This window comes from Haemaphysalis longicornis, unplaced genomic scaffold, assembly GCF_048455015.1.
Source record: "Haemaphysalis longicornis isolate Haplotype H1 unplaced genomic scaffold, Haemaphysalis longicornis Haplotype H1 scaffold_12, whole genome shotgun sequence".
In the NCBI taxonomy this organism is placed as follows: Eukaryota; Metazoa; Arthropoda; class Arachnida; order Ixodida; family Ixodidae; genus Haemaphysalis; species Haemaphysalis longicornis.
The window spans coordinates 110329552-110352717 of NW_027526225.1; the positions used below are offsets into that span (position 1 = coordinate 110329552).

Consider the following 23166-nt stretch of genomic DNA (forward strand, 5'->3'; position numbering starts at 1 on the left):
CTTAACAAAGCACTCTTACCACTCCTTTCCTAGTTGAACTCTCCAAAAACACGATCAGCATCTTTTGCTCAAGAGGTAGACTGACGGAAAGTGTAGGGTAGGTTTGTAAAAAAGAAAAAAAAAACAGCGATCTAAAATTAGAACCACGTGCGAGCGAAAGTCAACGCTCAACGAGACGAAGTCCAAACCGCCAGTGAGTTAAAAGGGAGTGTTAGAATAGGGGACTCCAACGCTGTGGGGCCCCCAAGCGTCTTGGGGCGTCGTACTGCGCATGCGCAGAACCCAAGTCATCCTTGGGGTTTTAGGTTTGCGTCTAGCGCGCACGCTATTTTGACGAAATAGCGGGCGCCCCAAAGGTGGAGTTGGCGTTCTTGTGTCGCTCTCGTAGCCAGCGCGGCCGGCAGTCCGACCGGTCGCCACGCCGTGCCGTGCGCCGAGGGGCCGAGAGATGGCGCTACCTGCGCGCAAGCACCGAAACAGGCTACGCAGATGTCTTGGTCACCGATCGCTCAAACGGCAATTATAGCTGAAATAATTGCAAAATCACCCGAGCCGCCCCGAGAAACGCAAGCCGGTTGCGCGCTGTTGGGGACGCCCCTCTTCTAGAACTCGCCGCACGCGAGCGCCTTGCGTTGGGATTCCCCTAACCTCTTGGGGGCCCCCAACGCCGGCTTCCCCTATTCTAAAGCTGCTTAAAGTCAAAACTCAGACGACAACAGAAACTTCCCTCACAAGAAAGCTTCGCATTCAACCATCGTCGTCGTTAGACGGAGGGGTGCATCATTTTTGATAGCGTGTTCAGGTGTTATAAACGTCAAAACACACTTAACAGTGGTTTTATTTAAGCACGAGGCATTCCTTTGAAACGAAGATCTATTAAAACATTATGGCTAGCAGTCTGACTACTGATAGAAGTGACTGTTTTGAGATAACGAGGTACAACATTCATGACATGACTCAGAACAGACGTTGGGTAAAACTGCGCAAATTAATGGCGAACATGGAACTATTGCTTTTGGTAGCAGCATGTCGGGTACGTTGGTGAGGCCCCTGTACTCCAGTTCTTTCGCGGAAGAAACAAGAAAATTTTATTCTCGGAGCGCTATACAGGTTAGCAAGAGCATCGTTTCAGTTACCTCGCCGTTCAGAATTGTACGTACCGCATGATAGTGATGTGGAATGCAATCCCTCTGCAAATGCAGATGCGAAGCTGACCCTGTTTGGCTCATCCTGTAACGGCTTTGGCTTTGCAAGGAGTGATCTCGATGTCTGTCTGACGTTTGCCAGAAGTGAAGATGGCAAGGTAAGTAAATAAAAATGCTACTTCCCTATTCGTTAAGGCACAAATAAGGGACCGTAGCAACAGAAATATGTTTCCTTCCAGGACCTTTGCCTGAAGGACATGGTCTGGGCTATTGCAAAGAAGTTGCGATATTTTCCCAGCGAGCTGACGCGCCCCCTAGCCCTCACACACCCTAAGGTACCCATCATCAGGTTTTTCCACGTCCCAACTGAACTGCAGGTCGACATAAGCCTCTACAACACGCTGGTAAGCATGGATTTCTCGTATTGCTAATAACTTACTGCCTCACAGCTGAGGATACTGTGTTGATTTGATTGATGGATAATTGATTGATTGGAGGGTTCAACGCGCCGAAGTGACAGCTGGACTGTGAGGCGCGCGCGCGCCGTAGCGTAGGGCTCCGGAATAATTTTGACTTCCTCGGGATCTTTAACGTGCGCTGAAAATATCGCGCGCAGACGTCCCCCCACCTTCCCCCCCCCCTCACCTGCAAAGCGGCAACCACGGCCGGGGTCGAACCCGCAGGCTTGGGCTCATCAGCACAACGCTTTAGTCACTGCACCACCATGGCGAGGGATGTGTTAAATTGAGTGGGGCGCTCAAAGGGTACAGTCAATCTTTGAAACATAGCAAGATTCTGCTTCACCAGAAGGCTTTGTTAAAGGTACACACTAAAGTTTTTACACCCTGTTTGGCCGAAAAGGATGTAAAAATCTTGTACCATGGATAACACCGTTAAAAGGTGTTCTAAAAAAAAAAGAGGTGCACAGATAAAAAAAGGGTGTTGAGCTCAACACCCTAAAAAGGGTTGAGAGGATGTTCAACACCCTAAAATGGTGTTGAGCATCCTTACAATATTTGTTTAAGGTGATGGCATGTGCAGTGGCAATGGGAATCGGCGGAGCGCGCAGCATACGCACAAGTTACAGTTGGAACACAAATTAATTGAGCCAGAAAACCAACGGGCTGCAAGCGGCACAGGGGATGCATACTTACTTAATAATACATGTGCTGTTCTTGCTTTTATATCCAACAGAGGAAAGCCTTCCGATCGAGTCGGTGGGCTTTTGCAAAAAACAGATATTTTAGCGCTAATTTTGGAAGTATGAATTTTACCATGAGAATATACAAATCAACACGCGGATTTGCAAAACGTTTTTAATCGCGAGGTAGTTTTTGTGTTTCATAACTTATGGAATTTTATTAAATACCAAACGAATCTTCACCGGTACCTCAGCACCCGTCAAAAAGGGTGCTCATTATTTCAACACCCTTTTTCCCTGAATGGTGTAAAGCTAGAAATTAGGGTGTTAGAAACTAAGAAAGAGGGCGAAAAGAAAAAGGGTGCAAGAAAAGACCGCCAACTAAGAACTCCAACTTTGGAGGCATTTTGTACCTGTCTACACGGGTGGACTAAACATTTTCTAGAAGCGGGGGGTGTTTTGTACCTCACAATGTTTAAAGCAATATGAATTGGCATAATTTATTACCAGTGGAGCTCTTTAGGCTTGATGATTATGATGATGGTTGGATGTTAATGGCGCAAGGCCAACTGGGGCAAAGAGCGCCAAACAAAAGTCATTTTATGAGAGCGACATGAAAATAAAAGCAAAACATTTCAGTAAAAATAAACAAAGTAAGACAAAACGTAATGAAGATGACTGGTGTAAAGGGCCAGGTTGTCAAGGTGCATGATAAGAAATGAGATGTAAAAATTTTACGTCGGTCAGAAACTCAAAAACGCGTTTGATTGAAAACATGGGCTCGTATCCTAAGAAGTATGACGGGTGTTGTGGAATATGTCGTGTGTATAGTTGTGGGAAGTGTTTGCGTCATGTTGTCAAGTGCCTTGTACTGAATGAGTATCTGCCACACACAGGTCTAGACCAGTCGCTGTGAATAACTCGCTGTTTCTGTGCGCATCAAGTTCTTGAACATCATCGCCATCATCTTAATCACGTCATAAATTGGCGTAGCAAGTTAGGCATTTTAGCCCTCTCCACACCCGCTGCACATGGGTCTTGGGGATCCAGTGAGCAGATGGGAGTGTGTTACATGTGTGTGGCCTATCCGTAACCTTGCCAAGGCCACCTATGTGTGTCGGTTGTATGAATCGGTTGTGTATCGTACCAAGTGTGGTTTTACAATGTGCAGTTTGTTGTCTGTCTGTTCACTCCAATGTTTTTGCCATGTTTTACGTAGTTGTTATTTTATGTGTGGTTTGAAGTCGGGGTAGGGTACTGTTGTTATGTGCACCATGTTTGTGAGTGCAGCAGCGGCCATTTCGTCTGCTGTCTCATTTCCCGCGATCCCTGAGTGGCCTGGGACCCAACAAAATGTCACCTCAAGGTTTTCTGTACACTGGTACAGAATTCTGTACACTGGTACTTCTCCTGCAGTGACAGAAAGTGCAGCAGAATTGCATTTCTCGGTACCCTATTTTTATCAAGTTGGATGAAAGACAATTATTAAGTCACACGACACAGTGCGAAGGTGCCGCGGTGCTATAAAACCAATGCGAGATGATTTAAAGGTGTTTAAAAAGGAGACATTAAGTAAAGCCGCCTTCTCTCTCACTCTGTGTGAGAAGGGAACAGAAATGGATGGGCGATTTACAAAGAGCTGTGATGTGGATGTATCCATAAAAATAGGTTTTAAAGGATGTTTATCGATTGATGAGATTTTAGAAGCATATAAAAGATAAACGTAAGTTCGCTGGTGCTATAGGCACCATTTGTCGCATTCGACATACAGGCTTTCGACAGGGCTTGTACGGAAAGCGCCTCACGAGAGGCGAAGCCCCAAGTGCAGCACTGGGTCGAGCATCTTTAGCGCTGTTTTCGTGGCCGACCCATAGACAACACTTCCGTAATCCAAGCGAGACCCTACCAAAGCGTTATAGAGGCGCAGCAGGAGTTGTTTGTCTGCACCGTATGATTGGTGAGATAGGACTTTCAGAATATTTATTGTTTTTAGACATTTTTGTTTGACCTAGTTTGATATGCGAGATGAATGTGAGTTTTTCGTCCATCACCACACCCAAAAACTTGTGTTTTTTTAACAGGAATTGGGTCACCATTGAGAGTCATTTCAGGATCGGGCCTTACTCCGCGTCTCTTTGAGAATACGACACAGGTACTTTTCGCGGGATTAAGTTTGAAGCCATTTTCGTCTGCCCAGCGAGAAGGTTTGTTTACCCAAGCTGGACCTGACGTTCACACATGGACATGTTACAAGATTTAAAAGATATTTCTACATCATCCGCATACACTAAACAGGAAATCGATGGAGGCAATGCTTTCCGAAGCGAATTCATCTTGACAATGAAGAGCGTGCAGCTCAAAACTTCGCCCTGAGGCACGCCATTTTCTTGAATGTGAACTCTTGACAGTGCCGACCCAACTCTGACCCGAAACTTTCGTTTGGACAAGTAACCATCAAGAGTGTTCAACATGTTACCTGCTATGCCATATGATCTTAAGTCTGCAAGAATGCCGTAACGCCATGCCGTATCATAGGCTTTTTCAATGTAAAAAATACGGTCATGCAGTACTGTTTGTGTGTAAAGGCATCTTTAATGTATGATTCTAATGAAACTAGTTGATCATTTGTGGATCGCCCAGCCCGGAAACCTGTCTGGCATCTCTCGAGAAGACCATTGTACTCAAGAAAGTACACGAGCCTCCGGTTAATCATCTCCTCGAAGAGCTTACACAGGCAGCAAGGGCAATGGGCCTATAGCTGACGGGAGAGGAAGGGTCCTTCCCTTCCTTCAGGAACGCCACTACTATAGCCTCCCTCCAAGAGCGTGGAATGTGCCCTGAAAGCCCTATTTTATTGTATAGGTTTAGGAGTGTTTCAAGAGTGTCTGGGTGTAGGTGTTCAATCATGGTGTATGTAATCTATCTGCACCTGGAGCTGAAGGTTTACATGTGGTCAGGGCAGCCTTCAGCTAATGAATTGAAAAAGGAGAATTGTATGAAGTGTGCGACTTGTTGGTATAACACAGGGACTTCTTTTCTCAAGACATTTTGTGTTTCATGAAACCGTTTGTGTAGTGTGCTGAACTGGACACGCGTTGGAAGTGTTGTGCAAGTGTGTTAGCCATGGTCTTGAAGTGTGTCCCGTTTTACAAACCAGAGGCAGGCTGTGTGTTTGTTGTCCTTTGAGGTTTTGTATGTGTGTCCAGACTTTGTGACTGTCGGTGTATGAATTTATGGGTGTGAGAAAGGTGCGCCAACTCTCCCTTTTTGCCTCACGGCGCACACGCTTCCCAAGTGCTTTTGCCCGTTTAAAGGAGATGAGGTTATCCGACGTGGGGTACCGGCGAAGGACACCCCACGCCTTGTTCTGGGCCTCTCGCGCCCGCCAACAATCCTCGTTCCACCAAGACCTCCTTGGGTTGCGGGACGCACTGGAGGCTTGGGGAATGAACTTTTGGCAAGCGTCGAGGATGTGCGCCGTGATGAGTTGGGCGGCTTCCTCCACGTGTAGATGTTTTATGAATGTGTGGTGTAGTTTAAATGTTTCTGTGAATGTGCTCCAGTTTGCTTTTGATTAATTAGACCTGTTATGGGAAGATGGACTGCTTGAGCCTGTACCTATATACGTTAGTGAAGTGGGGATATGGTCACTACCATATGGGGCCGTGCCCACACCCCACTCAAGACATGGAAAGAGCACTGCAGAACCAATAGCCAAGTCAAGATGCGAGTATGTATTGTGTCCTAAGTTATGGTATGTAGGCTGTTTTTTGTTGAAAAGGCATGCTCCAGACTCCAGAGGATGTTAGAAACTTCTCTATCAGGTGACCTCGGGCATCTGTTCGGGAGGAGCCCCAAAGAGAGTTGTGCGCATCAAGGTCGCCTGTGAGGATATAGGGCTCGGGTAGTTGGTCAACCACTACCTCAAAATCGGAACTCAAAAGTCCAAAATCAGGAAAGATGTAAATGGAGCATACCGTTATCAACCTATTAAATATTATCGTACGGATTGCTACACCCTCAAGGACAGTGTTTAAAGAGAGAGGGTGGCGTGCTAATGATTTCTGGGCGACAATGGCCACACCGCCCGAAGAGTGGGTGCAGCCAACAATGTCCTTTCTGAATACCATGTACCTATTTAAGAAATTTGTCTGTTTGGAATTGATATGAGTTTTTTTGAGACACATGATACTTGACTGACTGGCATTGAGCATCTCATACACATCGATTTTTAAGGAGGCCTCTGCAGTTCCATTGGATAATGTTTTCTGTTCCCATTATTTACATTTAAGAATGACAGGAGTGTGTGTGTGTTCATGTGTCGTCTTTCGGGGCTGTTACTCTGGGATTGGGCTTTTTGGGCCTTTCTGCAGGCTTGGAAGTCGGAGGCCGCCCCTTGCTCTGCGTTGCAGGCAGGAACGGCCCGACATCCATCTCCTCGTCAGATGTCAGAGGGGTGCCCGACCCGACGGGCCGGGCCCCCTGGACTTGGACCCCCTTCGGGGACACTGTTATGGAACGGGACGCGGACGCGAGTCCATGGCTGAGCCGGACCGAGGTTTATTAGCTTCTTTCCCCTCTCTCCGATAGTAATGATAGTTGGCGGTCAGCCGCCTTTGTCCTCTTCCTCTTCCTTACTAAATCCACAACAGATCCTTCGTTTGAGCCACGACCGCCGAGGCCATCGGTGGTGCTAGAGGTGGCACAGGCACTGCAGTGGCGGTGGGAGCCGATGCGGGTCCCCCGGTGTCCATCCCCTCGGCACCCTCCAATGTACTGGAGGACGGGGAGGCGGTGGCGGGAGCGGCATCGGTCCCAACAGAGACGGTTGGCACCACAACCACTGCTGCCTTAAGCGGTGGGGTGACGGGTTCCGTTGCCTGAAGCAACCCAGCGGGAGGCGGGGGAGGGACCAGGTCAGACTCGCTGAACTGGGTCCCTGTGGAAACCAGACGCCGCTCCTCTCCCCGGTGAGCTGCGTCGGCGTCCCTCCTCAGGGGAAGGAGGCAAACCTCTTTCTCGCCTCTGGGAAGGTGATGTTCTCAGTGACCTTGATGTTGATGATCTTTTTCTCGGTTTGAAATTTTTCACATTTGCGGGAGTATGCCGCATGCGGCACCCCGCAGTTCACACAAGTGAGGGTGCTAGATGGACAATTGTCACTCGGTTGATCGTGTGCCGCGCATTTTGCACAAGTTGTTCGGCCACGGCAAGAGTTTGTACCGTGCCCGAACCGCTGACACTTAAAATAGCGCCGTGGGTTCGGGATGTTGGGACGGATGGAGCACCAGATAAAGCCTGCATTTATATGTTGTGGAAGAACTGCGCGGTCAATAGTCAAGATGATGTGCTTGGTGGGATTCTCCTTGTCGTCTCTGCGGATTGTGATGCGTCCCACGGCAGTGATGCCCTGATCCTTCGAGCCCGCAAGGAGATCCGCATCCGTTTCGTTCAGAAGATCTGGCTCGGATATCACACCCGGCGAGCTGTTGAGGCTCCGATGGGGTGTCACCCTGATGTCTAGGTCAGCCAGTCTAGTCTGAGCTAGAAGCTTCGTGGACTGCTGCTTGTCATTTACCTCGATGAGGAATTCACCAGACCTTTGTTTTTTGGCCTTATACAATTTTCCTATTATGGCTTCAAGATATTTTGCGATCAAGAAGACTGACGCGATGCAAGAGGGTGGGGTGAAATCGAGAGAAACGATCTGATTCAGGAAAGGTTACCGATGGAAATGGGGGAAAAGATACTACTTCGGAGTGACCCCTTTTCAGGGACCGATCACGTTTTTATTGTGGTGGGGGGGTTGAAAATACCATATAGCATAGTATAAAAGCAGGGGACGAGGGTACGTTTTTCTCAAACCTTACCCTGATAGCTCGAGAGGTCCCGGAGCTCCCTGCCTGGTAAGCAGACAGGGAGCCCATCCGCCGGAGCTTGACCTGGGGTCCGACGGCCACCGTTTGAGATTTCTACGCTCCACCATAAAAACACATCCCCACGGTAGGTTACAGGTTATGTGGGGGGCTCGGGGTCCGCGGTGTCGCCAATACCGTCACCAAGATTACTCAAGGTCCCCCGTGCGGGGTCTTTAAGCTTGAACTAGTTTCGGTGGCATTACCAAAAAATACAAAGAAAAACAACTGCGGCACCTGTAAAGGGTGCACCGCCGCAGATAGGGTATTATAACAGTGAAGTCAGCTTTCGAGCTTGTTAGAGTGTGAGCACAAGGGGCGTATGCGTATGCGCACCTCCTACTATACAATTTCAAAGGCACTAGTCTTGTTTGGATTCTAAAAGACAAAAAAAAATCGGCACCCGCCGCGGTGGCTCAGTAGCTAAGGCGGTGGGCTGCTGAGCACGAGGTCGCGGGTTCGATTCCCGGCCGCGGCGGCCGTTTTTATGATGGAGACGAAAAGCAAAAACGCCCGTGTGTACGAGATTTCGGCGCACGTTAATGATCCCCAATTCGTCGAAATTAATCCGCAGCCCTCCACTACGGCGGGCCTCATCGCCTGCGTTGCGTCGGCGCGTTAAGGCCCTACAATCAGTCAAAAACAAAAAAAAATTGGCGCAGCTTGCAATAGTGGTTCAAGGCTCGAGAAACAGCATAGCTGGGGGTCGACCTAGCTTGTTTACCCCTTGGATTCCCTGGCAGTGCGGGGGGGGGGGGGTGCACACTGGAACAGCCTTGTAAAATCCGGCTAAACTTGGCCTCGCCCCTCAGCGGTCATCCTAGCTTAGCAAGAACATTGCAAAGCTGAGCAAACATAACAAAACTTAGCAACAGCGGAAGAAACTAGGTCGACCCCCAGCTCCGCTGTTCTTTTTTTGCAACTGAAAACCTATTTCACACCGTTTCAACAACCTACAGAAAGCCAAGCGTGTTGCAGTCGGTAAACCCCCGTATCGCCACACGACTATAGCCTTTTTTAATTTTGAAGGTTCAAATTGGTGTTTCACGTGCCAAAGCTAAACTTGGGGCATGAGTTGCACCGCATATGGAAACGAGCGATCTCAATATTATTTTTTTTTTCGTTTGAAAATTTCTCGCGAGTAGAGGAGTATATGAACGGATGTCTTGTTCTTTACAGTGCTATTATGCATCCAAGCATGGCCTTATTCAAAGAACAGCTGAACACCTTTTCGGCACCCTTTCAGCACACTAAGAAAAACCAAGGGTGTTGAAGTTGACCAACACCCTTTTTTTCACACAAAAAAGGTGTAGAGCTAGGAAAATTTTGTTAAGATTCAGGAAAAAGGGTGTAGAGCCATCCCAACACCTTTTTTCTACTTATTCTGCACCCTTTTTGGCAAGAAGGGTGTAAAAACGTTTAGCGTGTACACCCAAAAGGGAGAGAGAGATCATGCTTTAGTTGAAGAGACGCATGTCTGGGCTTTCCCCAGGTACTCGGGTACTCCCCAAGGTTCGGGAAATTCTCGAATGGGCAATATGGGCCTTGGCTTGACCTGCACGTGGGCAACGTGCAGGGCTAGGTGAGGCTAGAGGATTGGGCGACAATCCGGCCCAGGTGAAAATGTTTTTTTTTTCTAGCTGGATTATTGAACCAGAAATTTCTTATAGCTAAAAATGTTCTAGCTAGAAATAGGGAGAATTACTAGCTAGAAATTAAGTTTCTAGCTCGTTTCTAGATGGATTGAGATTTCTTTCCAGTTACAAGAAAAAACCCCACAAGCTGGAAATACCCGTCTTTAGCAAGACTAAGAATTTTCTAGTTAGAAGCTGTTGATTCCAGCTAGAATCTATAAATCAGGTTAGAAGTCAAGCTGGAAACTATGATTTATTGCTAGAAATGCTCTTTCCATTTTCACGAGGGGGAAGGACCCAAGAGAGTAGTAGGCGTTACGGAATAATGAGGACACATTTCAACTATATATGGGGTAAGTTACCACTTTTGGCCATGCTATGAGAGAAAAGTGGTCTCAAGTCTATTGTTTCCCTGCCACCATCGTTGCACTCCAAATATGGTCTAGCAATCCGAAAAGGGTAATGAGGAGCTGATTGTGCTGATTCGCACAAAGTGCAAAAAAAAAGGTTCCTGTTCTGTTTGGCAGTTCGCAGTGTCTATAATGCCGTCCGACGGCACTCTAGCTCAGCGCTGCAGGCATGGCTAGTGTGCCGTCCGACGACGTGAGAACATACGACTAGGCAAGCTCCGGCCAAAGTGTCTGGTGTTTTAGTGTAGAGATTAGCGTTCGGGGGTTCAGGCGTTGCGGGCGCCGCTGCACCTTCTGCTTCTTCTTCGTCCATAACGAGGTCACTATTGTATCCCTCCAAACCTCGACCCACAGCCCGGGCATACGAGCGGGTGCAGTCTGCCTGCTCGTGTCCGAAGGCGAGACATTCAGAGCACCTGGGGACCCGGCATTCTCGGCGAACTTGACCGGCCTTCTGACACCTGAGGCACATTGGGACTCGTCCAGGCACCGCGACGAGCACAGTGCCGGGGCCCAACCGCAGCTGATGAGGCAACCGGTCTGGAGTGACACTTTCGTGCAAAACGAGGCGCACAATCCGTGTTGTCGACTCGGAGTTCTCGAAGTCCTGGACACGCCAGTTATCACTCGCCACCTCCTTCACGTCGCCGTACTCGGAGAATACATTGCTTGTGGTCTCGTTGGTCACGTTGAAGGCGACCCAATGCAGCTTCAGCCGGAGTTCGTGCCTTACTGGGTCAACGACAGGCAGGGGCGTCCTTTCACTTGAGCGGCCCTCGTTCCAGCAATTTTTTCTTCGCGTCGTGCGTCCGAAAATTAACGAGCCATACGTGGGACATCTGAAACGTTCCTATGCCACTTACTTCCTTTATAACATCGGCGTCTCTTAACGGTTATCTGAAGTCGTCAATTCTATACGGTCGACCGCTGACGTCGCAATGCAGAACTACCACGCGATTCATCGCTTCTCCGGTGGGCGGGGCGGGACTATCTTAAAATGGAACTATAATTTTTATGGCTTAGGTAAGTTTTGGTGTTTTAAGTTATTTCTTTGTGTACGTTAGGTCATGTTATGTTATGTTTAGGTTAGGTTGTCTAGCTTTGCGTTATCTAGAGTGATGTAGTGCCAGACGCGGCAATTTTGTTATAAAACGCCCGTAGACTTCGATATAGTGGAGTGCTTATAAACCGTCGGACGGCACTCTAGACACGGCCTTGGCAGTTTTCTTGTAACGTCCCAAAAAAAAGAGATCACTTCACTCTTTTTGTTTTTTTTTTGTTTCCAGGCACTGGAAAACACAAGGCTTCTTAGAGCCTACTGCGACATTGATCCGCGGGTTCAGCAGCTTGGCTGCTACATCAAGAATTTCGCTAAGGTCTGTATCTCGGTGCGACGCGACTGTGAATGCAACAAGTCTTACTGCAACATTTCATTAACCGTTAGGGACATGAAATTATTCTGGGCGTGACCTTTGGTTAGCCTCTAACGAACAGTGCTGAACGAAGAATCCTTGAGGGTTCTTTGTTTCCCCCCGTTGTTTTGCTGAAGAATAATAGACATGCTAAATCCATGTTGTCTTGCTGGGGTGTTTAAGTGTAGTCAAGTCGGGATGATTTGAGATCAAGGCACACTGCTTGGCAAGGCGAGGTGCAGCTGAGGGCTGCACCAGTTTTGTAATGCGATAATCGCTGAAGTGGCATCTGTTGCCCTGTGCGGAAGGATTGCTGATGAACTCGAATGACTTTACAGAGGAAGGACATCGCCGATGCCTCGAAGGGCGGCCTTTCTTCTTATGCGTTCATCTTGATGATGATATTCTACCTTCAGCAGTGCCGGCCCCCGGTCGTCCCAGTACTGCAGGAGGTAAGCTCTCGGCCAATCTGAGATGTCACCGCACAAAGTTCTTATCACATCCAGTAGCAGTATTGACAAAAATCCGCTCCGAATATCAAGTGAATGCTGATTATTTTTCTGCCACATTATCGTACTTAAAATGTGCATCTTCTGTGGCCGAGCCAAGTTTTATTGCTCTATTATTATTAAACTTAGAAGATTTCTATGAAATTCTGTTTGTAGCTTCGAAAGATTACAATAAATTGAGCGGCAAAAGTGCACTTCCAATCAAATAGGCACAATTGGCGAAGTGTTCGAAGTTTCTATGGTTCTCTATAGCGCCACTAAATAACCTACGCTTAAAGGGCCCCTGAGATGGGGGTTTTTGGGGGGTCGATGGTATCGGAGCGCAACGGCTATTTCTTGAACTAATCGTGACGTGTTTGTGCGCTCTTGATTTAATCAATTTTTTACGAGCGTAAAAACATCAGAAAGCTACAAAAACATCTTTTATGTGTGCGTGGTTTTACACAGTCACACATATTTGTTTTATACCGGAGTGTAAAGCATTTACACACCGGGCCAAACCGGGCTTGACGCTCCCCCGTTCTCGGCGGAAGGATACAGTGAGCGCAGGAGCAACGACGCTTGCAGCCAGCGTGATCGCTCAGCGCTCCGTGTCTGGTGTTAGAGTATCATCAGTTTTCTTTGCATTTGCTTTCTTGGACGCTGTACCCGAAAGGATTCTTTGCACCATCTGTGTTTCGAGCGTAGCCTCGACGTTGTTTCAGAGGTGGTAACGAACGGCACGCCAAGGGAGCGCCGCGCCGACGACGAAGGCGGAGCTCCGCACGCAGCGCTTGGACGACGCCGGGCACTGCTCGTGATCACGAGGCGCATGCTCAAGTGCGCTCACGCGGGCTGAATAAATCAGTTCAAGCCCAAACGCTGTCGCAGCTGATTCTCTGCGGCGGTCGCGACAAGGGCAAGAGTATGCTCATCCCGTAACGACAACTGACAAAGAGTTTCATTTCATTGCTTCCCATCAAGTCGTGATCGCAGGAAAGTGTGGTTTGCTGCACCGGCCTTCTGAATTAACCTGTTGCCTAGTGTCCTTAGCGCGCTTTACCGTTTACCGTGTTAAATGAAGCAAGAGTAGCCGTTTGCCGCTGAAAACGAAAGAATTGCACTCTGCGGTTTCTGCATTCCGGCTTACCGGCTCTGCCAAGTAGCGACATCTGGCGAATTTGTCTCGAAGCAAATGACACAAACGTTTGTTGCCCAGAACTGTTCGCTTACGCTATAAATGGCTTGAATCTTGGACGTCTTAGATTGAACTCTCACAATACAATATTTTTTTTTTGAAAGAGCCGTATACTCCTACTGTAGAGCTTAAAAAATCGAAAACATGACGTTGACGCCGCCATCTAGTGGGAACAATTAGCACCAAGTATTGCATTAACCAGAATTCACGCCACCGCTAAATATTTCGATATAAAATGAGTAAGATATATTGTAATGATTCCGCAGTTACCTATATTACCTTGCCCAAGACGATTTTGAAAGCATAAAAGAGCTATGCTAGTTCATAAAGGCATCTGAACCATTGGAAGCGTGGGAAGCTGGAGTAGGGGTGGAAATTTTGCTCGCTCATTCTAAAAAAAATTGTCATTTATCGTGCTCCTGATCATCATTTAGCAAGAATGTAGTAAACAACATCAACTAAGATTGCTTGCATGAAGCGCAGAGCACAGCGCATTTGCTGTGCCGTAAAGTTCCGGAAGAACGCCCACCCAAATTTAAGTACAGTGATATCAAGTGAAAAATACGAGATGGGCGAAATTTCGGGTCAAGCGCGGAAAGGACGAATAAGTGACCGCATCTACACATGAATAGATGATTCGGGTTTGTTTTGTTCACTCATCGGCGCTAAAGCCATGGATTTTACGGGGTGGGCGCGCGTCTTTCAGTAAATTGAAAATTTCACCCGTAAAAGGGGGTGGGCGATGTTTAGGGGGAGGGCATTCACTCGGAACTTTCCGGTAATCTAATCAAAACGCGAGGGTACATTTTGCCGGCTCAGGGGGCTCGCTACTACAGTCGGTAGAAATTCTAGCATCTGTATCGCTATGTAGCGACGGTAAAAATAAGTTACCGTTCACGGAAACTCTCGCGCATGCACGGTCGACTTCCGCAATCACAAGTATCTCCTGCTCAAAGTCTGTATGAAACGTAGCTTAAAAAAAAAAAAAGGACGTCGTCGTCTCATGTGCGACCCACTCGCTGAAGTAACCATGGTAACGACGACGCTCTAAACCAAACCGCCGCCGTCAAATATCGCGGACATTCCGCCGGCCAACCATGAAATGAGTGCTTCGCCTCGGACGAGGTCGGACTATGTCGTCATCGCAAGCCGCCGAGCCAACAAATAGTTCTGTCTCGTCGGGGTAATAACTTTTGTTAGCGTGAGCGAATATGCTTACTATTTTTGGGCTTGTTTCTACAAGAACTTTAGAGTAGTTTTCTGACACAAACAAAAACACTTTGAAATCCATCTCGGGCCCCCTTTAAGAGTACCGCCACTTCGTGCACCCGGAAGCGTCTGGGGGCCATTTTGTTTCTGGCTTGCAGTGTTGCCATCTCTCCCAACGAAACCGCCGCCGGTTGTGACGGGCAGAGTACGACCGGCCGCTCTAGCGTCCGCGCAGCAGAGAGAGAGGGGGAAGAGGCGCCCAGAAACAAAATGGCTGCGCCCATATGTAAACAATTATCACGTGGTGCCGACCGACCAAAGAAAATCCTAGCGGCACATAACAATGAGAGAAAAGAGTGCCGACACAAAAAGCCTTTATTTCGTGACGCTAGTTCTCTAGTCTTCATGCGTTAATTCATTCTCAGGGGCTGAGTTATTAACCACAGGATTCATCGAGAATAATACAAAGGTGAACATTTGTACCATAACTCAATAAACAACCAAGACCATGATTGATCATACAGTGCTCTAGCAGCAAATACGATAGACAAAAAAGAGCAGGATACAGTGCGAATCCTGTCCATCTTCTCGGCACTGTTAAGAGTACAATGAATAATAAGAGCCGACTCGCCCAATTGACACTTCTTCTTTGATAACCAAAGGTTCCTATGAAATTCTTGGCTCAAATGCGAATCAAGCTGATTCGAATATTTCAAAGTGGCCTGGCCAACGAGCAGCACACTTGTGTGAACGAAACAATCAGAATGTGCAAATTTCTTTCCTTTGTGGTGTTCGAGTGCACGATAAAATTTGTGCATTATGAGGCATGATTGCAGAATGGACGACTACCAAAGTTCTCGTTCTCTGAGTCTAATTAAAACATAACCAGCACTGAACTCTTGCAGTATGGCAGAATACTGTAAGCCTTGGTGGTCTTGGTCGTTCTCTGTAATGCAGTTGCATTCTTTTTAACACTATGCAACATACTATCAACACTTCCCCTCATTTCATTAATGCTGGATATTCCTTTTATTTCCAGTTGCTTCACGTTTTTTTCCCTCTTGCAAGCATCATTCCGAATGCTTCTTATGACCGTGCAGTTATGAAGTTTACCCACTTTCGTGGTTTTGCAAGAGCGCTGTTTTTCTCAAATGTCAGCGGTCCCCTATACAGGGACAGTCAACCAAGTTTGTGGTGTGTATGCTGTCTATCCCAAATGACAGGGAATCACTCTAAACACCTCCAACCAAAGGTGTTTTGCTGATAGCACCCTAGAGCGCTTGGAAAGGTAGTTTCAGGGTCTGTCAGCCTTGAATCTATCAGACGGGATCTATCAAACGCTGGCGTTCGTATGATCTCGAGGACGTGCACTCTACACAAAGTTGGCTTTCCCTTTAAGTGCCAGAAGGCCCCACTGTAACACTGGCTTCGATAACGGTTGCTTCTCCTATGTTGCAGTTGTACCCGGAGGGCGACACAAAGCCAGAGTTCCTGGTTGACTCTTGGAATACGTGGTTCTTCGAGGACACCAGCTTCTTGGTAAGCACTTGAATGTCTTGGAACAGAGATAGCACCCAGAGGAGAGGTCTACCGTCATCTCCTTGTATGGCACGGAATTTACAAATGGCTTAGGTTGCGCCAAGACTGTTCCCCAATCAGAACATTTTCTTGCGAGCGTCTGTACTTTCAGTGGCAAACAACGAAAGCTCTGTACAGGGAAACGAGCTTTCGAGGGAGCGCGGCAAGATGGGTGGCAATCCAGTTTGTATTTCAAGGTGAAGTTAACTGCTCCCTTAGCATTTCAAAGCAAAAGTTTTCTTAGTGGAAATGATGGCGATGGCGAGACCCACTCAAGGGATGGCACCCCACCGCACAGCAAGCCGCTCATGGCCTTTGCCTCCTTTCATTCCGGTTTTTATTATTTTATTTCTCTGAAGCTTTCATTTTTCTGAAGCCGTTATTGTTCTATTTCTCTGGAGCACCATCTTTGCTGCTGCTCGCCGCCCGCTGCTGCCGATTGCACTTGCGTTTACGTTCGAGGCGTTCAGCTTCATATGAGGCTGCTTTCGCGCTAGTTATCCTCTTGCTCCACGAGGTGTCAACTCATGCCCTATGACCGAGTCGCTTACCCACCTCCTTTTAGGGAGCGTTATTGGGTGGCTTCTTAGCTTTCCTCTTGCTGCGGCAGGTGACAGCAGATGCCTCACTGCTTTTCTTTGTCTTTGCACGGAGAGTTATAGGGCGATTTTTGGAAGTGGAGACAAAATGCCGCAGGAAGCTAGCAACAAAATGCTCTGTTGTGAAAAAATTACCCAGCCTATTAATTTAGAAAATCCTTGTAGTTCATTATTTGTGCAACCACATTTATTGAATCACTTCGCTTGTTGCATTATACTCATGCGTTAAAAAAATAACCACGGCATTCACTCGCTAGCATTTGTTATACAGTGGGGCAATTCAACTTTTTCAATCTCAAACTCAGCGTGGACTTCCTGAGAAGCGAACTATCATCCGTGTTTCACATAATTTGAATGGTGGGGGGAATCGTTTGACTAGCCGTGGACCATCCAGCGAGAACGGTCTGTATAGTCCGCGGGAAGTCAGGATCGATAGTCAATAGTTCGGGTAGTCAGGATCCGTTCTGGGACTAAATCGAAGAGTCCCAATGCCTCCATCTTCGGGAACGGCCACTTCCATGGTGGCCGCCGTTTTTGCAGAAGGAAGTCGGTCCTGGCATTTACTTGCCTCCATTGACTGAGTGAACCGAGTAACTGTGAATCGAGTAACAGCGGTCCTGACTAGTCAATGGGTGGAAGTGGTTTTAAAGACAGGCTGCTCTCTCTTGCAGGATGTGTGACATCAGAGAAAGCGGCCATAGGAGAGTGTTTTTTTAATTGTAGAGAGAGGTAAATATCTTTAATGGGCAAGTGAGGTCAGCCAGGCTGGACGCCCGACTTGCTACACCAAATGGAGGTGAAGGTAGGATTAAAATATGTTGCACGGTCAGTGTAGAAGAGAAGCTGATTACTAAGCTGCCCACAGAGCTCTCTGGTCTGCAAATGAGAACTAACACGGCTATTTCTCCAACGCAGGATGAAGTGTGGACTGGGTTCGGCAAGAACGACTGGTCTGTCGCTGAACTGTGGGCTGGCCTGCTACAGTTCTACGCTACGGAGTTCGACTTCACCAAGGACGTGGTGTGCGTACGAAGGAAGGCCCCGCTCACCATGTCTGAGAAGGGTTGGGCCAGCAACCTCGCAATCGAGGGTGGGTAACTCTCCCCTTCTTTTAAGTGCAGAACACTTTATGGGGTCGCCTTTTCGTCGTAGTTCGCTAACGGTCGATGCGACTGCCGGAATGAGGCGGCGCAGCGAGATAACGGACCCAAGTAGAGCCTGATGTACCGTCGTCAGAGAATCACGCTGGGGCTTCGAACACCACGAGGTTTAAATAGTCATAACCGTTCCAACCTCGCGAACCGCTGGCGCTTATCATACATCTTCCTGATGTTTAGCGCAAAGAAAACTGCAGGTATATTTCAGGCAAAATACGTGTATATAACTGGCAGCCCCCGTGTTCATTTAGTTAGGAACGCTCGTTGGGTTGTTTTTTACGATAGTAAGCGAAAAAAGCGGCCGCGCAAGAAAAAAAGGGCGCAATCGAAATGACGCAGAAATGCTACAGCCGCGCAAGAAAAAAAATTGCCGCGTTCGAAATGACGCAAAACAGCTCCAGCATACGAAATTAAAGCACGCACAAACAGAACAGAACTCCCGCTGGCGCAGTTTCAGGCAGGGGGCGCGCGAGCACTGCGAAGGCGGGAAATCTGAAATGCATTGGGTGGCAGCAACTGATGGCGTCCATCTTGGAATTCGCAGGTCGTGAAAACGAGTCTTAAAGAAGCGATAAGGTGGTCAATGCATGGCACCCATCTCTCGACCGCTGACAGTAAAGGAGCTCTCCGAGAAAGCACCTCTGTTCTGTTTCCCATCACGTTTCCCTGCGCCCTTGCTGTGTTTATTGAGGACTCGACCAGTTTAAAACACTCGGCATACGAGCTACAACTTTTCAGCGCGAAATACCAGGTTACCTGTGCCAACATGACACCTCGCACACATCTTTGACGCTGTTACTAGTTGCACTAAATGCTAGAACGTAACACTGAACTTCGCCTTGCAGCATGTTACAAAATAGGACGCATGTGGCCATGCAATGACCAGTCTAAATAAAAAAGAAAAGGAAGTGCAAATTTTCTTCCTGCGTGGGCAGTAGTGATCGCCAGTTTCATAAAATAAGTATTTAGATAAAATAATCAAACTAGTCCGACTGTACCAGAAAGCCTCGGGTATTCACATCCTGTCTATAATGCGACGTCTTTGCACCTTTGACATAATTACTCATTAGTACTTAACCTCTGGTTCACAATCTACTTACAGACCCCTTCAACCTGGACCGCAACCTGGGAAGAAGTGTGAACCCAACAAGTATGTGCTCTTCTTCCATTTGGTGTTCATACCTCGCAGCTGTACAACCATTCTTTCTCTCTCTCCCTCTCTGTCATCTACATGTTGCAACAGCAGTAAATGGTACACATGTAACTCCTGCTAATAGGTCGACTTGCCGATTTTAAGCTTGTGCATTTTATAAGTGCCCGGGTGAAATCATCGAAAACTCATGAAAACCCAAGTTTTCAAGATCTTGCAAATGATGAAGCTTCATTTCCTGCCTTAAAAATCCTTAAATTATTGGAGTTTCCGCAGACCGGATGGTGCTAATCGTAATGAGTTGTGATGGAGCACTGTCCCAAAAAACTTCATTCCTAACCGCGTTCCCTTGAACTAGGTCCTGGAAGAACTTCCTGAACGAAGAAGCAGTGGGAGTGTGTGCATGCGCTGTGCAACTTCCTTTTTTTAAACATGAAAGTGTTTTTTTCCGGGATACACAGATTTCACTGACGTCATATCCGTCACGGAAATGACGCCACTGCAATGATGCAAGCGGCCTGTAAAGGGTGCAACCCTGCACACAGTGCTTTCTTGTGGGGAAACAACCTTTTGTACGTTATACTTAGGGTCGTTCTTTTTCGGGTTTTATATCTTAACGCGAAAGTGTTTTATGCTGGGATGCCCGAACACTAATTAGACGCCAGTGCACCTTTGTCGAAGGGACCCGTCAGCAGGACGTCCGACCCGAAAATCATGCTCAACTGCAGATTTCGCTGCCCATTTCACTTTCGTGTTTTACCGATTCCCATGAAGAGGAATCAACCACATTTTTTATAAGAATGCCTTTATTTCTGGGTAGGCCAAAGCCATAAGTTACTGGCCACGATGAACGTCTCGACCTCTTCGTAAAAAAAACGTGCAGCAATAGCATGCTCATTTGTAATGAAAATGCAGTTTAATACATCAAATATCGAATCCTAACAGCTGAATTTGTTAGTGTGTCACTTTTTTTGCCTTCGCCTGTATCCGGGTTCATTCCTTTACCTCTTGAAAGTGTGCGGCCTTTTATCCTGGGCATTGTCGATTGGCCAAATTAGGCTTCGTTTATGTCTGGTGCGTGTCTACTCCGGTGCCATCGCTGCCTCGTTTCCTTCTTTTTCCCCACGTGTCGGTCGGGGTGAGAGTAGTGATTGGGTTATCCTACGTGGAAACTGAGGTAGTTCATGCCTATTTAACGGAAGGCCTCTGCAGATGGACGTGTCAAAAAGGCTGTAATAACCGGTCACATGAGGCACGTGGCTAAATCAAACAGCCTGAGAAAAACCGCGAAAGCTAAGGAAACAAACTGAAAGAGCTGCCCTGAGCGCCAGATTATTGGCTAGTCGAATGAAACTGCACACGGGATCTCCAGAACTCATCAAGTTCTATTACACTGTAAAAGTGAAACCCCTTCTGTTTCCGGAATGAAATTTAGCGTGTGCGCCCTGCCGGAGTATTCTTAAATTATTTAAAGGGCCTTGAAAAATTCTTGAAATTTTTTGCAGAATACTGTACCAACCCTGTTTCTCCCGTTTCTTTCAGAGAATGCACTCATAATGTGCAGCTTGTTGGACGAATGGAGGGTTCTTGTGGCGTCAAAAATCAAGATTCCCTTCGCCTGGTGCGAGGATAAGGTAAGCCCTCCATTTCATTTTGGGTTTGCGTTCAGGCTGTCACTTTGGCATCTACTAGTGCAACTTACTTTTATTGTAATTTAGTTCGACGATACATCTTGTTGCATTTGATGTGCTACAGATAATACACAATATTCTGCGCATACCTATCACATCCTCGTTCAGCGCAAAGTGTGCATTTGTTTCACTTCCTTTTCTTGCAGCAATGATTCGATATGTTCAGAACGTTCCCGGGTCCCCATCTCATGCGAGCTATTCAAACAAAAGGCGCACCGGACGATTTGCCAGCTGTCAACCACCTCTTAATTTTGCTTGACTGCTGCTTTGAAAATTAGTTGCAGGTCAAGTTAATCTAGTTTAGTGCTAATACCTGTTTTTTTCGCCTTACGCAACCATGCTATATATATTTTGATGCACCTAGCTGCCGTCTGTTGCACACTTACAGGCTGTCTCGCAGCACGTGACTGACAATCAGCTCGGACCTTCCGGGTGCAAGCCGCGCAGGTCACATGCCCCCTGCGACGAGGAGAGCCCAGAACCACGGGCTTCCAGCGTTGACGGGCGTGAAAGCAGGTATGCATCCAACCACCAGATGGCAGATGCTAGGCACGCATGAGCAGAAGGAACTGGTGGAACAGGGTTGCTGTATGAGCACAGAAGACACAATAAGCATGCGACCTTTTCCTTTAGCGTTATTGGAGGCTTCGTTGGCAAAGGAAGGCTGGAAAACTTGACCGCTGCCGTTTTAAAGCTAAGAGAGGACTTATCTAAACATTGCCTGGCCGCTCAGTCGGGGTTGATATGTACCTTCCCTATCACCCTCCCTTTTGCAAGATTGGGGATGATGAAGATGTGCTTGGAAACCTGTGGGTTGGCATTTAGCAGTTTAATAGGCTGGGCATGCGATAAAATGCAGCTTGTGCCATGACGAAGCCGTGGTTTAATATTATTCGTGAAACAGTGCAGCATTGCAGCTTGAGCCCGAATCTAGACGAATATAAAGTCTTCAAACAAATTGAACTACACTCTGCAGCTGCCAACAAGAGTTTTTTAAACCGGTTTAGCATCCTTTTAACGACACAGGCTTCAAAGCTCAACTTTTTTAAAAGTAAGAGATGGGGGATCACCATGATATCTTCTCATATGCCAAACGGTCTGCAGCATGATGTTAGGCCGATCGGTGTTATTGTGTCTGAAAAAGTGTGTGTGTTCCAGATGTTTCACTGTCGGGACACACACGTTTGTACTAGCACTTCGTTTTTTTTTCGGACAACCCCCTTCTTTTGCTAGCTATATTGAACCTCTGGTACAAATTTTTGGTACAGATACAAGATTTGGGGCCTTTACGGTATACTTCAGTCACAAGAATACAGTACAAACGAGCTGGGCACCCACACCCATGCTGCCTTGCGCACTCTACCTTGCCTCACGCAGACTTTGGTTTTAAAAACAGAGGTGAAGGAATGCTTGTGCGAATGGTATGCTTCGCCCTAGTTTGTAACATGAATGCACTGTTTCAATAAGCATGATATTTTCCGTTAGTCTATTTGCTCTGACAGCACCACCTAACTTTGACTTCCACATGCATAATGGACCTTCATTGTTGGTGTCTTTTAATTTCACTGCGCTGCACCGCAGGGCCACCGACTCGAGGATCGCTGGTGCTGGGGCCGTCTGCAGCGGCACTGCAAATGCAGTCGAGAGAGGAGGATCCCGAGAACAGCACCGAGGGCAACAAAGACTGCAAAGGGGGCCGCCCCAAGGTGAGTTAGCAGCGATTTTTGTGCCAAGGACGTACGCTGATTCGGCTGCTGTTCGACTCCAACCGTGACACCACTTGCTCAGCTTGATGGGCAGGTAGCCTCTAGCGAATACTAGGCAAGGGCGGTTTGAGACGTCAATGTCGGAGGCTCGCAGAGTGCAGCTCGCCCAAAGTTGATTTATCTGCCGCAGTGCTGCAGAATGACAGAAATAACTGACATCATGGCGGGTGCGAAAACAACACGGATGCCCACTTAAGAGAAGAAGCTGGTATTAAAATGAACTTCTTTATTAATTAATCTTTTATAATTAAAATCTCTTGGGCTTTGTGTGTTGTCTTCCGCATTTCAAATATGTAATTAGTTTTGAAGTGGCATAAATATTTTTTGAGTTATAAAGAAAATACTGGAGCCTAATTCGGTAATTTCTTACGGGCCGTTAAGGGGCTTTTCGTTCATTAAAAAAACATAAATGGTATAAATGTGTAGCTTAAGACCTGCCATGCATTCTGATGCTATTTATATTCTAGCAAACATAGCTGATTGGATAAAATAATTCTAATTATGCCAAGTACAGTTTTCCGAAAACCTAATGAGCTCATATTATTGCTCACAACATTTGTTTGAGGCAGAATGAGCCAATTAAAAAAGCATCAGCATGCACTTCATTTTATCCCAAATTCAACGGTATAGCGTTTGTAGAAATCCTTTGCAAAAAACTATCTGAAAACGTCTG

At 47.2% G+C, this 23166-nt stretch overlaps 1 protein-coding gene across 1 annotated transcript; it reads left to right on the top strand.

Moving 5' to 3' along the window:
- The first annotated feature begins 1026 nt into the window (after nt 1-1026).
- Nucleotides 1027-20879, top strand: LOC144161777 (terminal uridylyltransferase 7-like). Its single transcript, XM_077692378.1, has 9 exons — nt 1027-1033; nt 1203-1303; nt 1385-1549; nt 11532-11621; nt 11996-12109; nt 16011-16091; nt 17645-17819; nt 20579-20670; nt 20874-20879. Exons 1-9 carry the CDS (start codon nt 1027-1029, stop codon nt 20877-20879), a joined length of 831 nt encoding a protein of 276 aa, XP_077548504.1.
- The last annotated feature ends 2287 nt before the right edge of the window (nt 20880-23166 follow it).

Coding starts and splice junctions, on each gene's coding strand:
- LOC144161777 (XM_077692378.1), top strand. Junction 1,550..11,531: donor TAAGCCTCTACAACACGCTG/GTAAGCATGGAT, acceptor TTTTGTTTCCAG/GCACTGGAAAACACAAGGCT. Junction 11,622..11,995: donor ACATCAAGAATTTCGCTAAG/GTCTGTATCTCG, acceptor ATGACTTTACAG/AGGAAGGACATCGCCGATGC.